Source organism: Lepidochelys olivacea, assembly GCF_965140295.1.
Source record: "Lepidochelys olivacea isolate rLepOli2 genome assembly, chromosome: 2".
Classification (NCBI taxonomy): Eukaryota; Metazoa; Chordata; order Testudines; family Cheloniidae; genus Lepidochelys; species Lepidochelys olivacea.
The window spans coordinates 225,498,060-225,515,254 of record NC_140412.1 but is presented as its reverse complement, the minus strand read 5'-3'; the positions used below and the strand labels follow the sequence as shown (position 1 = coordinate 225,515,254).

The following is a 17,195-nucleotide window of genomic DNA, read 5'->3' as shown; positions in this document are numbered from 1 at the left end:
AATCCAAGAGGAGTCTTGAATTGTATGAAAAAGCTAGCAACAGGAATAAGGATGCTTCCTGTGCTAAATATAGCTGAGAACTTGTATAAAATTTTAAAGAAAAGTTAGTGCAACTCTGATTACATGAATTTATTAAACATATGAAATAAATTGAGGTAATCAAATTTACTTTAGTTACACATTTAAGCAGACTAAATAGTCATAAAAAGTACCTCATAGTACATAATGCTAGAATCAGGAAAGTAAGTATGCACTAAGGACTGTCACAGGGTGAGGAAGCCCTTTAAGGGGGATGGGACTCAGCTGCACTCTGTGCCAGGCTCAGCTCACCTTCCCACGTGAAGGGAATAAAGTCCAGGGATCATATGGTAGAAGACTGAAACTAAGTGCAGAGAGGAAAGCTGCAGCAGAAGGGAGCAGACATACTTGAATTAACACCCAGGCAGAGGACCTGAGAAGTGAGAGCTGCAGGGAGTAATAGCTTCTACAATAGACAACGGGCCAGGGAAAAGGCCATGATTTACATCTGGAAATTATGTTGTTTTATTTGAGAGAAATAAAAAATTCAGTGTCTGAAAAAAAAGGTACTGAAATCCTGTGGCTGCTGAGAGTTCTTTTGATGCACTGGCTGGTGAGATGGCCCACTGGCTTACAGGGATAAACTAGAATGCTTTAAAAATTACAAACTGTTTACAATCTTAAATAATTAACGCAACATATGCATAGATAACATAAGTCCAATCCTTTAATTATTACTCATATGAATAATTCCACTGAAGTTGATTAAGTTGCATATATGAGTTATGTGAGCAAGGTTGGAAGGATTTGGTCCTATACTTGCAGGCAAAGATTTTAAGAGTGGGTGCCTCAAACCAGGCTGCAAAGTCCATACTTAGGCACCTTAAGTGACATGACTGTCAAAAGCATTAGGCATCCAGCAGCTCCCACAGAAGTCCTGTGTTGTCTCTTCAGGCATCTACAGCTAGTTCTCTTTGTGGAGGGTGGCCAGGCAGACTACTGCAGCAGCTCCACTGATCTCAATGGTTTAAAGTTCCAGAAGGCATTCAAGATGATTTTCCCACAGTTTGTATTACAGAACTGTAAGATATTTCACGGTCCACAATCTTTCCCCTTCTTTCCAGTGAGAACCACTATTTTAAAAAACGTGCATGACAGGCACCAAATCTGAGCTATTGAAAAAAGTGTGTTTTTAAAGAATTTTTTTTCTAGGTATTAAAAAAACCCCAGCATACCCCCAAAACCCGCAATAACTCAACATTGCTCAACTCTGAAGTCTCATCTAACTAACAGCCAACTCTCTATCAACCTAATCATGTCTAGGTTTTTCGCAGTTGCCTCTCTGCACTACAGTTGAACAAAATTCTCAAAAATTTTTTAAAGGTCTCCAGAATGGCTCAGCAGTGCAGAAAATGACGGGACAATGTGTATGACTAAAGAAAGCCAGTAAGTTTATTGTTTGGTCTACCAGTCTTGCTTGGGTGCTTTTTTACTTTAGCAAGACATTTACAAAAATAAATGTAAAAAAACAAAACCCAAAACAATTAAGTCCAACAATGTTGTAAGTTCTCTAACTACTTACTAAGGTTCTCAGAACAAATCCAAATAGTGAAGTACTGCTGTGTTTCTTGAGACAGACGCATTCCTTCCATTATCTGCTGTACAGTAGTATTGTTTCCATGTTTCAACTCAACAGAACGATATGACCCATCCATTCGATAAATCCGTACCTTTTCATACTGTGGCAAAAATATATAAAAATATCATTAAAATAAATGGGGACAAATTAATCATAAGTTAAAATCTCACTCTTCTATTGCTTTCACTTCCACAAACATCAATTTTTAATCCAATTTAGTAGCATTTACATTTTGAGAGAAATAATTGTGCAGAATTATTTTATATTTATCTTGGATCAGAACACCCTTCACAGATCTGTGGGGCCTCCGAGACCCATATAGCATTGTCTCTCTCTACATTTCTATACCATGCCCATTACCATAGTAGCTAAGATGCAGATTTTTAAAGGTACTTAGGTGTTGCAATGCTGAGCAGAACAATGCATAAATACCTTCAAAAATCTGCGGCTAAGTGCCTACGTATATCCTGCCATATGCATGTAGTGTGATTACTACTACTGATTTAATATAAACTAGTTGTGTGCATAATTCATATTCAAACATCTTATCGTTACCTTTTCCTCCCTCCATCCCTCTTGTTTGTTTCACTTATCCTTTAAGTCTCATCTTTTAGGCCATAAACTCTTTGGGGGCAAAGGCCTTAATTTATTATATGTTTGTACAGCTCCTAGCACAAGGTGATCCCCATCTACTTGAGACCTTTAGGCACTACTACTAATAATTTTTACTCAAAACTCCCATTAACTTCAATGGATTGTGGGTGCAGAACATGTCTCATTACAGCCATGCTTTAAGCACGTGACTAACTTTATGTATGCCATAAATAATCCCATTTAAGTCAATGGGACAATTCATGTGCTTAAGAACCAAGCTGAATTGAGGGCTTAAACATCTTATCTCTACTTGTTTCAATGCTTTAGCTGTTTTTAAAAAAAGTTGCAAACGTTTATTATAATAGCAGTGTATTTCCCCATCTCTCCTCTGCTCAGTCTTTCCCAAAAAGATTCAGAGACCAACCCTGGAAACTTTTAGTCAGAAAGGTGAATGTCTTGGAAAATTATCATTGACTGAAAATGAGGTTAGAATGGAAAACATTTTGCAATCTTAACTATAGCATTTCCTCCCACTTTTACTGTAGTAACTTCAATTACCAAACATTTAGTTTTACTATATTAATCTGATTATATAAGAAGGCAATAACATCTATTATGCTCAGAGCATACAACAACTGCTGTATAAGGGAAAATGAGAGGGATCAGTTCCTTCTTCAACAACATGAAAGTCAAATGAAAATGTGCTTAAAAACAACATATCAGCAGACTGTATCAATATATAAAACGCTGGTATACCTACAAAAGAAAACAGTGGTAGAATGATCAGTAGTGGCAGTAGAATTTGTGCTATTTTATACCTCCAGAAATCAAAACTTACATTTTAAAATCTTGTACACAGCTGTAGAGCCATAAGTATAAGATGCAAACATTTAAAATGACAAATGCATGATTTTTCATAGTTCACACCAAAAATCTAAATATATGCAGAGTATGTGTCCTGTAGACTGTCGTTGCTATATGTGGACTGATCACGTCTTCGTTTTCCACTCTGAATACATTTTTTAAGACTTTAAAATATGACTACTAAACTGTTTAAAAGGTAAACACATACAGGTTTATTTATGGCTTCCTTCAGCAGTTTTGCTGTTTCTTCCCAATCATTTTGTTTGCTCTTTTCGCAGACATTCAATGGGGATCTTCCTTGTTGATCAGTAATGTGCTACAAATATGAACAGAAAGACTGGCATAAATATAGTTTTCAATCTAGAAAGGAAAACGTTAACAAGTTTTGAAGATAACTAAAATACCTGGAAAAAGAAAAGGAGTACTTGTGGCACCTTAGAGACTAACAAATTTATTAGAGCATAAGCTTTTGTGAGCGCAAATACCTGGGATTTTCAAGAATATTAATTAAAATCTTCCCTTGTTCAGAAGTTTGATTGTTTAAATACTTTTCATTATTTGTACTTCTTTGTTTATTCTGTCTGTTTCTGGCAGCGTCTCCACAGGAAAACAGGAAGAGCAGGTATGTTTGCAGGCCAAGATTGAGGTGTGTTGACAGAGTTGTATGAAAACCTTTGCATAGAGCTTGCTTAAACTAAATCTTATTCTAGTCAGCACTGTCAGCCATTTATTACATAAGCACCAATTTGACTCCATTTAAAATAGAATTTTATTATTCTAATTTTGTGCTACTGTGCATTCTGACATATATTCTACATATAGAGTAAAATGCATAGTCATAGATCTTCCGTGGTTGTGCTGATGGTGGAGAGGGGGGTTTGAAGTTCCCACACATAAGAACATAAAAATGGCCCTACTGGGTCAGACCAAAGGTCCATCTTGCCCAGTATCCTGTCTTCTGACAGTGGCCAGTGCCAGGTGCCCCAGAGGGAATGAACAGAACAGGTAATCGTCAAGTGATCCATCCATCCCCTGTCACTCATTCCCAGCTTCTGGCAAACAAAGGCTAGGGACACCATTCCTGCCCATCCTGGCTAATAACCATTGATGGACCTATCCTTCATGAATTTATCTAGTTCCTTTTTGAACCCTGTTATGGTCTTGGCTTTCACAACATCCTCTGGCAAGGAGTTCCACAGGGTGACTGCATTGTGTGAAGAAATACTTCCTTTTATATACAAATTACTTATTATCAGTAAATTAAATGTAATATAACTAACAACCAAAACTACTGCCCCATTTGATGAGGTTATAACTTCAGTCCTATAATGTATTTTCTATCCATACATTTTCATCACACTATGTTCATTTGTTATTGGACACAGTATGTATATACAGCAAATCTATACAAAAACTGTGCAGAATTTGATTGCTTCCCTCTCTCTACCTTTTGTATGCTGCAGAAAAGAGAGGAACTAACACCACATGTCTCTTATAAGTGTGATCACTTTGTTTGTACTTGGACGTATCCTGCTCTGTTCCTCTTTATCTACTTCTTGGCTTTTTTGACTATAAGCTCTTATAGGGCCAGGCACTATCTCTTTGTGTGTTTTTACAGAGCACCTAGAAAAATGCAGCCCAGCCCTGACTGGAGCATATCGATGCGATAGCAATAAACAAAAAAAAGATTATTAACTAGACAAGTAATAGAAATGTGCAATTCAAGCAAAACCCAGAGGCTGAGGAATTTACTTCTTGATAATGAATAGGAACTTTACAAAAAGATACTGAGAGTTTCAACTAAAATCTCTAGTAAAATCCAGTTAAAGTACAGTTAACAAAGGGGGCAACTATAAATCAGTCTGGATGTTTGGGGCAGAATAAGTTTTAAGATGGAGTTTCTATGATAATTGTACAATTGGAATTTGGGAGTTTAAAACGTATGTCCTTTTTTATTTAATTTAGAGACAATTAAGAACTGAAACTATATTTATTTGTTTTTACCTTGGGAACTGGAGACATATATGAGAGATATTGTAAGTGTATGATGCAACTGTAGGTAAGACTATCATTCCAGTTACAAAGGTATCTTACTCTGTCAATTTCCAGATGGTTTAGAAGAATTTTCACAATTTCAGCATGTCCTCCTCCAGCAGCAAAATGAAGAGGAGAGCTAAGTTGTCCATTCAGTAGGTTTGGATTACATTTCCCTTTCTCCAGCAACATTCGAGTGGCTTCAACTTTTCCATACCTACAAGAGAGATTAAAAGCAGAAATGGCCACAACAAAGAACACAACAAGATTTTTTTAAAAAAAACCTATTTCAGATGCTTTTAGAGATATTCCTGAATGTTTTAGACATATGGCATATTTAGAATAGGGAAATGTGGTCTGGATGCAATTACTATAATGTTGATTCATAATTGGCTTAAAAATCATACTCAAAGAATACTTATCAATGATTTGCTCTCAAACTGTGAGGGTGTTTCCCGTGGGATCCTGTAGGGGTCTGTTGTGGGACCAATAACTTATTCAATATTTTCATTAAATTACTTGAATAATCGAGTGGAGAATATGCTTATAAAATTTGCAGAAGACACCATTTTGGGAGGGGTTGCAAGCACTTTGGAGGACAGGATTAGAATTCAATATGATCTTGATAAATAGGAGAATTGGTCTGAAATTAACAAGATGAAATTTAATGAAGACAAATGCAAATTACTACACTTAGGAAGGAAATAGCAAATGCGCAACTACAAACTGGGGAATAACTGACTAAGCAGTAGTATTGCAGAAAAGGATCTGGGGATTATAGTGGATCGCCAATTTAATATGAGCCAAAGATGTGATTCAGCTGCGAAGAAAGAAAAATATCATTCTGGGATGTATTAGTAGGAGTGTCAGATGCATGATATGGGAGATAATTGCTCTGCTACACTCTGTCTTCAAACATGTTAAGGGATGTTAAAAAGAGAACAGTGATCAATTGTTCTCCATGTCCACTGAAAGCAGGACAAGAAGTCATCAACTTAGTTTGCAGCAAAGGCGATTTAGATTAGATATTAGGAAAAACTTCCTAACTATAATGATAGTTAAGTATTGGAATAGACTTCCAAAGGAGGTCATGGAATCCCTGTCATTGGAGATTTTTTAAGACAAAACACCAGTCAGGGATGGTCTAGGTATACTTGGGTACTGCCTCAGCCCAGGGAAGGTTGAGGTCCTTTTCAGCCCTATAATTCTATGATACAAAGAATAAGAGCTGTCTTGTGAACAATTTTAGTTCAGACTACAGGAATGCAGAGCAAAATTCTTCTTTTCTGGATAAACCTACTCCTCATTAAAGACTATTTACATGTGTAGTTTGGTGGGAAATGCATTTAAGCCATTTGAATTTTTGGTGAGCTAAAAACATTTTATAATGCTTTAAAAAGTGTAATTTCTTTCACTCATCAATAATTCAAAAGAATAGCTGAAGAATGTTTCCTCATTTTCCATAAAAATTCACCTCTGGGCTAAGAAAGCACATAAGAATAATTATCCAAAGGACGTATTTTCAGAATGTAAGGATCATGTGAAAAGAAGGATTATAATGAAACTTCTGGTGTAATGTTATCTATAATGGCCAGGTTACAACACTATATAGAACCAGAAGTAAACACTGAAATAACAAAAAATAAAGGAAAATATTATTTAAAGTTCTTGATATCTGTGTACTTTCAAAATGGAATAATCAAGCCATTGTTTAACAATAATGCTCTTCACTTCTATACCACATTCTATTTAAGGGTTCCCACGCATGACATTAAAATCAAAAGATTTTAAAAATCCAGTTTATTTTGCATCATTTATGTGATTATCTTTCTGCATTTGTCTCAACAAAGACAAAAATCAATGAAATCAGTTTCACTTTTGTTCATATGTCAGTTTCACTTTCAAATTCTCAGTATTGTAATATTTGCAGAAGAATGATTTGATTAAGTTAAAGATTAACGAATAAGTATTTTCACTGGAATTTAAGAAAATATTGAAACATTTTTATTAGTCTGAGAGTTTGTAATATTTGTTTTAATAAAATCTAAATTTTGGGCTACATAGGAATTGGTATTCTGGATCAGACCTATGGTCCATCTAGTCCAGTACAGTGTCTCTGATAGGGGCCACTACCAAATATTTCAGAGGAGGGTACAAGAAAACTAGCATTAGGCTGATGTAGGACAAGTCCCATTAGTTCTCCACCTTCTAAACCTTTTAGTCAGAGATCAGCTTAAACCTTGAAGCATGAGGTTTAATTTCTCTTTCAACATTTTTTTAATATTAACTCTAAGAACAAATGATGACTAAAATGCTAGAGTTCGGATTTCCTGGCATTTAATTACTATTTTAAACCACACAAGTGCTTAGTGGTACAGGTTTTCAGACGTAAATATATTCACTTGGCAAAAATACTCACCAGCACGCATAATGGATAGGTGCCCAATGGTCACTGTCTAACTGGTTGACTGAAAAGTTGTCATCTAGAAGGCGACTCAGTAATTCGGAGTCTCCTTCACAAGCACTGCGATGAAGAGGGAAATCATCTACCCACTGGCGCTCTCTAGTAATCAAAACCAAAATATGAAAAAGATGCAACTCACTTGTATTTCAACAATCAAACATAAAGAAATATAAAAATGGGTATCTAATGATGTGCACAAAGCACAAGCAGCTAAAATGTTTATACAATTAGAACTTAGGTAGACAGATGGCCAGCCATGACTAATATTCATCACACTACGAAACACGCACTTTAGTGTTGCCTCGTCCTCCAACTGTTCTACTCCTTCCCCATATTCCACCTTACATTTGTTTGTTTCACCAATCTGTTGTGTTCTGCTGCAAGTACTTTGGGGATTACTTTTTATATAAGTCTTCGTGCAGTCCCTAGGGCAATGGGGCCCTGCTTCCTGAATGGGGCCTTAGACACTACTGTAATATGAATAAGTAATATAAAATATAATTATATAAATGTAACACAATACTTGTCTTCCATGACACTGCTCATGCTGCGTTGCCACTTTTCTCGTTTTGGAATCTGAATCTTTGAATAGTCTGGAGCTCCAAGACCAAAATATGGATTTATAACCACTTTATCAACCTAGGAAGACAACATAATATTAAAAAAAAAAGTCTGAAAAACTTCTCATTGAGACTTCAACAAACCAATTGCAATGACTTGTACGTTCTGTTGGACCCAATGTAAACATAGTAACTTGTTGCTATTAAGGGGACAGATTTTCAAATTCACACATTTGAAAATCAAATCAGGCCACAAGCATTGCACTGAGAAAACCTATGTTAAAGTTCAGTACATGATTATCAAATCCCTTTCACAACTAAAATATAGTTCATATTACCAAACTCTTACCCTGTTGGTATACTGAAGATCTGACCCGAACAAAGGGTTGTAGATACACACATCTGCTTTCTCCAGCGCCAACATTTTGCTCTTTATTTCTAATGCAGTATATCCCATGTGTAGAGAGCTCTCCGTTTGCCCAGGTTCAATAGCATATGCAGGGTTTGTGACATTAGTTTTAATCCTCTCAAGAGGAGATGGTCTGAATAAAGCTGGGATGGAATGAGACTGTGTATGTCGTTCATCTAACCACCTGCAGAACAGAATGGAAAAGTAACACTAGTATTTTGAAGATAAAGGACTAATTCTTTAGCCACACTGGGTACACCACTTTTGGGGAAGTCAAAGGTGGTTGTGTGCATGAAGAGGCTACAGAATCAGGCACTAAATTGATTACATGAATTGCTCCTCTGACTCTAAGGAGTGCTTTTACTGACACAGAGGGAGGGACCTGCCCCCTGTTTAGGTTAAGCTGGGGAGAAACATAGGGCCAGTCACACACTCCTTTTGCTGTGGTAAGATTTTGCCACCCACATATGCATTGTGGGGCATGACTTAGAGCAAGCATTCACTCTATCTTCAGGAGACTGTCTTGGCATTTAATTGCTGATTTAATGTTGTCGTTCTGTTGATCACTGTGGGTTTTTGGGGCTTTTTTTTAGGGTCAAGTCATATTTGTGTGTGGGTTCTCCCATACTGCAATACACAAGTTTGGGGTGGACATAATCTATGCAGGGGAAGAATTTATTTGGTTATTTAGGCCAGGATGGGAGGGAGGTAAAGAGGGATATATATCCCCAGAATTGTGGGATTCACTGTGTAGCTGGGACAGAAACACTCAAGCAGAGGCTGCCCTAGTCTGTCTCAGTGGCAGCTCTAACCTCTCTATGGGAGGGCAGTGTGGATTGCGGTCCAAGCCATGTGTCCAAACCTGGGTAGACTGGATGGTATCTCTAGCTGGGTAGTTTGTTGTGACTTCGGGTTCTCCTAGTCAGGACAAAGGGTGTCCTGAACATCAGCTACCCTTTGCTGCAAAGAATACCTTAATTCCTTCCATTTGTTTACAATATTGTTTATTTGGTAAAGTTGTGGCCACTGTGCAATAAACTGTCCCTGGCTTGTGAGGGGTCTTTTGAGCAAGTACCCCATTAGATGGCGAGGGTGTTCAAACCTTTCAGAGCTATTTCTTCAGTCTGTCTAAAGACTCAATTAGATGACGTAGCATCAGTTACATTCTGTTCACATTTTCAAGGTTTTCTTCACAACCATAAAGTCTGGAAACAAATACATTAAATGGAAGCTTAGATTCTAGGGCATCCATTCAATGACAGGCAAGTTTGACAATTACCACTGTGAAGCAGGCAAAAACTGTAATGACTACCAGTGCTAATAAATAAAAAATTAACATATAACTTATATTTTGCTGTTGTCTTTGGTCCTGATCCTGTCATCATTTATGCATGTGCTTAACTTCACACACGTGAGCCGTTCTATTGAATTCAATGTTTGTAGAACAGTTCAGACAAGCCACGCCAGTATTTCTTCATTTTTGAAGATAAAATGAAGGACTGACTGTTTTACCACTGAATGGAACAACACACGAGTAAAGTTAAGAGCGTGTGTGTTTGCAGGATCAGAATTTAGGAGTGAGTCACTTTTAAAATCTCAAAAAAAAAAAAAAAAAAAAATCAGATTTCTTTGCTAGACGGAGCTGAAGAAGTCAGACTCACCAAAAATATATATTTAGCCAATTTCCAAATGATTAGAAATCAGATTAAAGTAATTATTTGTAAATTTTCATAATTATCTAATTTAAAAATAAGTGTGTAAATCTGGGGAAGATACACTATATTATTCATAAGTAACAGGTTTAATTCCTAGATTAAGTGCAAATCTCAGTGCAATCTAAACTATGGAGATCCTAAGGTGACTCCATGATACTCTGGCAAATGTTATTAGTTTATCATTGAGATTATCTATGTAAAATGTAGGTATCATTTATATTCTTGCATGGTTCTGTAATGCATTAGAAGTGAACAAGCCTCTTTTTAGGAACCTCTAGATTTAAAAAAGTATAACCATCTTCACCTCAAAACTATCCGGTGTGAAGAATTACAAATCAATCCTCAATATTTGCTTGTTTTTTTAAATAAACTTGCTAAGAAATCATGTGATATCACCATGATTTCCTTCTCAGTGATCACAAGACTACTGTAAAACAGATCTAATTTTTCATGTTTGGAGACTTCCTTGTCTATTTTCTATTTCTAACCACGTATTTCTACTAATATTTCTTACTTATCCAAGGCTATTAACATTCTAGCAGTGAGTGTAGCAAAATGAGTGCTGGATTCGCTGCAGACCCTCATGATGTCCTGTAAGCAGTAGAAAACTGGGCATCCAGGACTGTATGCGTATTTTGTATTATCTAAAAAGGAAAGAGAAACAGAAAACTCTTCAACGGCAACAAAAATCCTGTTTTCCTCTTTTGCAGTTATACAATTTCAGCTAAAAGAGATGATATTCTATTTTTAGACTATGGTAGATCAATTTTTTCCAAATGGTAACCAATACAATTTACATATGCAGTGTTTTTGTAGCGGTTTTGGTCCCAGGATATTAGAGAGACAAGGTGGGTGAGGTAATATCTTTTAATGGACTAACTTCCCAAGCTTCTCTCTCTCACCAACAGAAGTTGGTTCAGTAAAAGATATTACCTGACCAACCTTGCCTCTCACAAATTACATACCAATTCTTACGTAACAAAATTCAATCCAATAAAGTTGCCCTAAATGTATTACAGAATGTTCCGTTACTGTCCCACCATTGTGATCATGTTCGTTTTCTGAGTTACTGAAAAAACTGTATAACTGTTGAAGGAAAAATAACCTGTTAGTTTTGACAAAGACCTTACGATTCAAATGGTGTTTATTTGCCAACTTTCACTTTCAAAGCATATCACAAATAGCAAGTGAACATGTTTCCCCAGTAAAACACAAAAAACTTCCATAATATTTTAAATGTATTTTGTAGTCTAGTGGTTCCCAAACTAGGGGCACCACTTGTTCAGGGAAAGCCCCTGGCGGGCCGGGCTGATTTGTTTACCTGCCACATCCGCAGGTTCAGCTGATCGCAGCTCCCAGTGGCCGCGGTTCGCTGTTCTTGGCCCATGGCCCTTCCCGCAGCCTCCATTAGCCTGCAAAGGTGAACCGTGGCCAGTGGGAGCCATGATCAGCCAAACCTGCAGACGCAGCAGGTAAACAAACCAGCCCAGCCCACCAGGGGCTTTCCCTGAACAAGAGGCGCCCCTAGTTTGGGAACCAGTGGTATAGTGTGAAATATATTATGTGAAATATATTTTGCCTTCAGAGAACTACTCAGTATTCCTTACTCAGGCAAGAATGCCCATTCACTCCAAAGGGGACTCTTCTCTCAGAAAAGATGCTGGAAAAGATCCTTTTTTATGTTTACTAATATAAATACAGTAGCCTTTGTAATAAACCAAATTTGTTTTTTTGTTTCATAATACCAAAATTAACTATTAGTAAATGTATTGAATATATAACAAAATATTGCACTGGTTCTCTATTTCTTAAAAACTTTGATTCTCTTTAAACTTTGACTAACTACATTTCCCCACTGTTTTTAGGCATCTGGAGAAAGACCATTATGGACCTCTAGCAACCTCAATCTAATTCTTCCAAACCCAAATATAAATATCATCGCAGTTAACATTTATATAAAATAAATATGTAAATTCTTTAGGAAACAAGGGCTTAACTTTCTCTAAAATACACACAACTTCAGGAATTATGTTTTAAACATTACCTTTGACAACGGTTGGAACAATGAAAAGAGAGGCTTCCCTGCCCACCTTCTCTCCATCAAGAGGAAATTTCTTCATTAATACTACTCGCTTTCCTAACATATTATTAAGACAACAAAGGAAGTCAACTGAGTGTTGGATGGACAAATGGTTGGCAGCTTGATTCTTCCTGGTTCCCAGGAAACAAAATAAAAGATTATTTTCTGAAAACTGAGGAAGCAAATTAAATCTGAATAACCCTGAGCAGCTGCATGAACATATGTGTAACTCAACACACATACACAGATTGTTAACAGGTAAAGAATTACCATTACTTTCAATTTCTCTTCATATGAATTTTTCCCATTAACCTAATCGTTGCTATTGCCCTTCTCTAAACCAGCTCTAAAATCTGTAATATACTTTTTAAAATGGGGTGTGCAGCAACGCACACAGTATTCCACAACAAAGCGAACCACCAATTTATCAAATGGTATTATAATGTTTTCCATATTATTCTCCATCCCATCTTTGTGCAACCTAACATTGATTTGCCTTCTTGACATCAGCTGCACATTTAGCAAAGTCTTCATCGGACTGTGTACTGTGATGCCCAGGTTATTTTCCTGAGTCAAACCTGTTAAGTTAGAACCCTGTAAAAGTGTATCAGTAGTTCAAATTTTTCTTTCCATCATGCATGACTTTACATTTATTAACACTGAATTTAAGTTTCATTGGGTTACCCATTCACTTAGCTTGGTAAAACCCTCTTAAATTCCTCAAAGTCTTCTCTGGATTTGGCTAACCAAAATAATTTTGTGCCAGCTGCAAATTTTTGCTACTTCACTACTTACCCCCTTTTCTAGATTGTTAATAATTATATGGCCATGGTATAGCTACACCAGCAAAAATCGCCCTTGTGTAGAAGCAGTTACACTGACAAAAAAGTGCTTTTCCCAGTATAACTTATACCATTCAGCAAACAAAATGCGCTATACAGGCAAAAAGCACTTTTTGCCAGCACAGCTACATCATAAAAGAAATCACACCCCTACTCGAAATGGCTATACCAAGAAAACTTTTAAGTGTAAACGTGACCTATTAAACAACAATGGTCATAATATAGAACTTGAGGCACTCTGCCATTAAACTTTTGCCCTAATGAAAATGGATTATGTATTCTTAACTCTTTGTTTCTAATCTCTCAACCAGATTTTGATCCATGACAATACTTTCTCTCTCACCCCAGAATTACTTAGTTCCTTTACTAGCTTCTTGAGAGGGAACCTATCAAAGACCTTGATACAGTCTAAATAAACTATGTCAAATGGTTACCCGTTATCCTCTATTTTACAATCATGGACAAAGAATTCTAACAGATAAGTGAGGCACAAATTTCCTTTTCAAAAACTGTGCTAGCTAGATACTATCATATCACGATCTTCCAGATGTTTTAATTATTATTTTATTATAACTTTGACCAATTTACCAGTTATAGTTTAAGGCTATCTGGTGCATAATTTCCTGGATCATCCCTAAAGCCTTTTTTTTAAAATTGCTAATATTTTAACTATGATTAAGATTGTGTGCACTGTAATCTAGTTTTTCCAAGTATTTAGAAACTTAGCTGTAAAACTAATTTTGGACTGAAATATAGGTATGGGCACACAAGGTCTCACCTATGATAAACTTGTCAAAAACAGTTCAGGGTTTTTTGAGTTTTGTTTTTTTTTAAATTTTAAGACATTTAGAAGTAAAAGGAAAATAAAGGACAGCCTGAGGGTTCAGTTGCATGTTTCTATTTGCAGAACTTAAAATAGACCTTGATTTCTAAAACAGATATTGTTTTATTACTTCCTTTAACTGGTCTATTTTGAGTACTACAACACCAATACCAAATAAGAAAAAACAATTCTCACCTTTGATACCTTGATTAGCTGGTGAAATTGGTTTGGTGGTTTCTACTACATAATCCAAGATGCTCTGGGTTATCTCACTGCCTCCCTGAAGTTTAGTTTCCAACAAAACTTTCTTTCTCTTTTTCTTTTGTCCTTCAATGGGAACTTCAAGCAACAAAATCTTGCAAAAAATAAAATTAAGTAATTATTTAAGAATTACTGAAACATTAGTTTTATTTAACAAGCAGACTAGCAAGCTTTTGTTTTTAATTAACCAATTGTAGTGCTATGTGCAGAATTCTCTAAATAGCAAGGGTATATGGGACATTCAAAAGATACTGTAAGTGATTTTGAATGTACTTTCACCCCACTTCTCAGGTCCTCAGAATCATGGATGGCCAATTCCTGTGACATTCTACAAAGCATTTTACTGCAGACTTCACAACCACCATGAACTCTACTGACACATGGGGTTTATCCACAAGTAACCATTTACAGAATGTATTCCTTTTTATATTTTTAGTATTTTTGATATTGCAGAAGCTGGAATGTGTTTCATTAGGCACAAATTATGCCATTAACTATATGATGAATGTTTGATTTTTCTTATTTGAAATCCTTTGATATAAAATAATAAAAGTACAAAGTCATTGTACACAGGGCTTTTTATTTATAAAATGGGTATTATAAAAGGAGAAACATAACTGGCCAGTAAAGATTCCACATTTGTGGGAACATGGTGCAACTTCACAAATTGGTCCTTGGTAGTCAATTGTAAAAGCAGTGATAAAATCCAGAAAGTACTGAATGCAAAGCAGCATCTTCTGGAAGGTCATCTCAACCACCAAAGACACAGAAACAGGAAAAGCCAAGATCCCAATCCTGTATTAAGTTCCATGCAGCACAGAGATCCACCAATATGCAACATGATACGTGACCTGGCCTTACCCTAAAAGACCTGTTAACACTTGCACGTGTATGACAGAGGTTGTAGGATCAGATTCTAAAATAGCAACTGTTTGACATGTTCCTGCCAATACGCTGAGCTGAGGTTTGATTATTGATTTTAAGCACAAAGAAAATGTAATTAAAAAAAAATCACTTCAGAAACTTAGAAGGATGTTACCTGAATTTTTTCTAGTATATGTTGTGATTGTGGCATTTGTTTAAAGTGTAACATAACACGTTACAGTGTTTTGGTATTTATTGGGTTAGTACACTAGCCTGAGACACAGATTCAGCTCCCTCTTCTGCCACAAACTTCCTGTGTGACTGTGGCCAAGTCACTTAGTCTCTCTGTGCCTCAGCTCCCTCTCTGTAAAATACGGATAATTATACTTTCCTATGTCACAAAGGTTTTTCTAAGGATAAATAAATAGATAATAAAAGAGATAGTGGGACACAGCAACTATGGTAATGGGAGCTATATAAGAACCTACGATTGCTCAGATAGTAAATCTCTGTTTATCTATCTAAACTGTAGGATAATTAAGGTTTTTGTTTTCCAATTATGTTATTTTTTCATATTTTCAAACTTTAATCAAAGAAAGTTTTAAAAAATTGTTTATACTTCATATGATTTAGCTCGATATTCCCGAGAATTCAGGCTAGCAGTAGTCTTTGGACGAATCACAGCAACATATGCATCTCCTATGTTTTCTGGGTTTCCCATGGTTTATTCTTTTTCATTTATTACTAGAGACAATGAAATAAACAAGAAAGGTTAGACTGAGGAAAAAAGATAAAAACAAACCAAATATGATATCACACTCTAGCATAAATAATTATATTCACTGATGTTTTCCATTTAAAACAGCTTATTCATTTTTTATCTGGAGAACGTGTTTCAATAGTTGTTACAATTCATTTTCCCTTTCATGCACTAAGAGAATGTATCAGTGAAAAACCCCTACACTGTACAGAATTATAAGAGTAAACCTGTTCTCTAACTTATTTTTATAATTAGGCTTAGAAGGATTAGATCTTTTTTGGATAAGTGTCAGTGAACATTGATTTCACCATGCACACACAAACTGATGAAAAATATTACACCAATAATAACTGAAATTTACAGATAGGCAAAGTAACAAAAATGCTGCTTGGGAATTTATTTGAGTTTGATTTTAAGATATTTACTTTGCAAATTTTGACATGTGACATGGACAATTTGTGTTATAATGGTTGTATAGCCAACTTTTTGAATATCTGTATGTACTATATTAAATAATTGTCAGATGCCCCCACAATTGTGAAAGTTTAAATTGATAAAAATAAAAAAGCTTAAAAACAAACATCAATATTATCCACTGAAATTATAATTTAAATAAAAAAATAAAAATAAAATTCCACCAAGCCTATTTGTAATGTAAAGATGACCGTATCTCTTTCAATGAGCATGTAGCCTCCATACAACAGAATCTCAGAGTTATAAACACCTCTAGAATGGAGATTGTTCACAACTCTAAAATGTTGATAACTCTGAACAAAATGTTATGGTTGTTCTTTCAAAAGTTTGCAGCTGAACATTGACTTAATGGAGCTTTAAAACTTCACTGTGCAGAAGAAAAATGCTACTTTTAATTTAAATGAAACCAGCATAGAAAGTTTCCTTACCTTGTCAATTTTTTTTAAACTTTCCCTTTATTTTTTTAGTAGTTTATGTTTAACACAGTACTGTACTGTATTTGCTTTTTTTTTTTGGTCCCTGCTGCCGCCTGATTGCGCATTTCCGGTTCCAAATCAGGTGTGTGGTTGATAGGGATGTAAATGTTGTTAAAAAATAACCCATTTAAACCCCTTCCCCTTTGCCCCGGACAGACAGGGAAGAGCAGCTGTGCTCATATCGGGGTGACACAGCAGGCCTAGCCAGGAGCACCTGGGGCAATTGAGGGGGCCCAGCGCCCCCCTCACATCTTCAGTACCCAGGAAAAGGGAGAATGGCCCCAGGTACCTAGTTTGTCCTGATGTGGCCTCCACAGA

General features: G+C 36.0%; 2 protein-coding genes across 3 annotated transcripts in view; one reads left to right on the top strand and one right to left on the bottom strand.

The window, feature by feature from the left end:
• The window catches only part of KRIT1 (KRIT1 ankyrin repeat containing), a 41,674-nt gene that overhangs the window by 15,298 nt on the left and 9,181 nt on the right, over nt 1-17,195 (bottom strand). Inside the window, exons 3-12 of one of the 2 annotated variants that reach the window (XM_084621480.1) lie at nt 15,787-15,911; nt 14,238-14,397; nt 12,342-12,434; nt 10,812-10,941; nt 8,523-8,766; nt 8,137-8,252; nt 7,569-7,712; nt 5,210-5,366; nt 3,324-3,431; nt 1,601-1,757 (exon numbers count right to left, since the gene is read on the bottom strand). In XM_084621480.1, coding sequence (XP_084477606.1) covers nt 1,601-1,757; nt 3,324-3,431; nt 5,210-5,366; nt 7,569-7,712; nt 8,137-8,252; nt 8,523-8,766; nt 10,812-10,941; nt 12,342-12,434; nt 14,238-14,397; nt 15,787-15,888 — 1,411 coding nt within the window. In that variant the 5' untranslated portion in view covers nt 15,889-15,911. Of the gene's footprint in view, nt 1-1,600; nt 1,758-3,323; nt 3,432-5,209; nt 5,367-7,568; nt 7,713-8,136; nt 8,253-8,522; nt 8,767-10,811; nt 10,942-12,341; nt 12,509-14,237; nt 14,398-15,786; nt 15,912-17,195 lie in introns of those variants that run through there. The other variant, XM_084621481.1, reaches the window with a different exon arrangement.
• Nucleotides 1-17,195, top strand: part of LOC311517011 (uncharacterized protein) — a 46,928-nt gene that overhangs the window by 23,678 nt on the left and 6,055 nt on the right. The window contains exon 3 of the mRNA XM_084621482.1: nt 3,710-3,737. The gene's annotated coding sequence lies outside the window, so the exon portion shown is untranslated. The remainder of the gene's footprint in view (nt 1-3,709; nt 3,738-17,195) is intronic.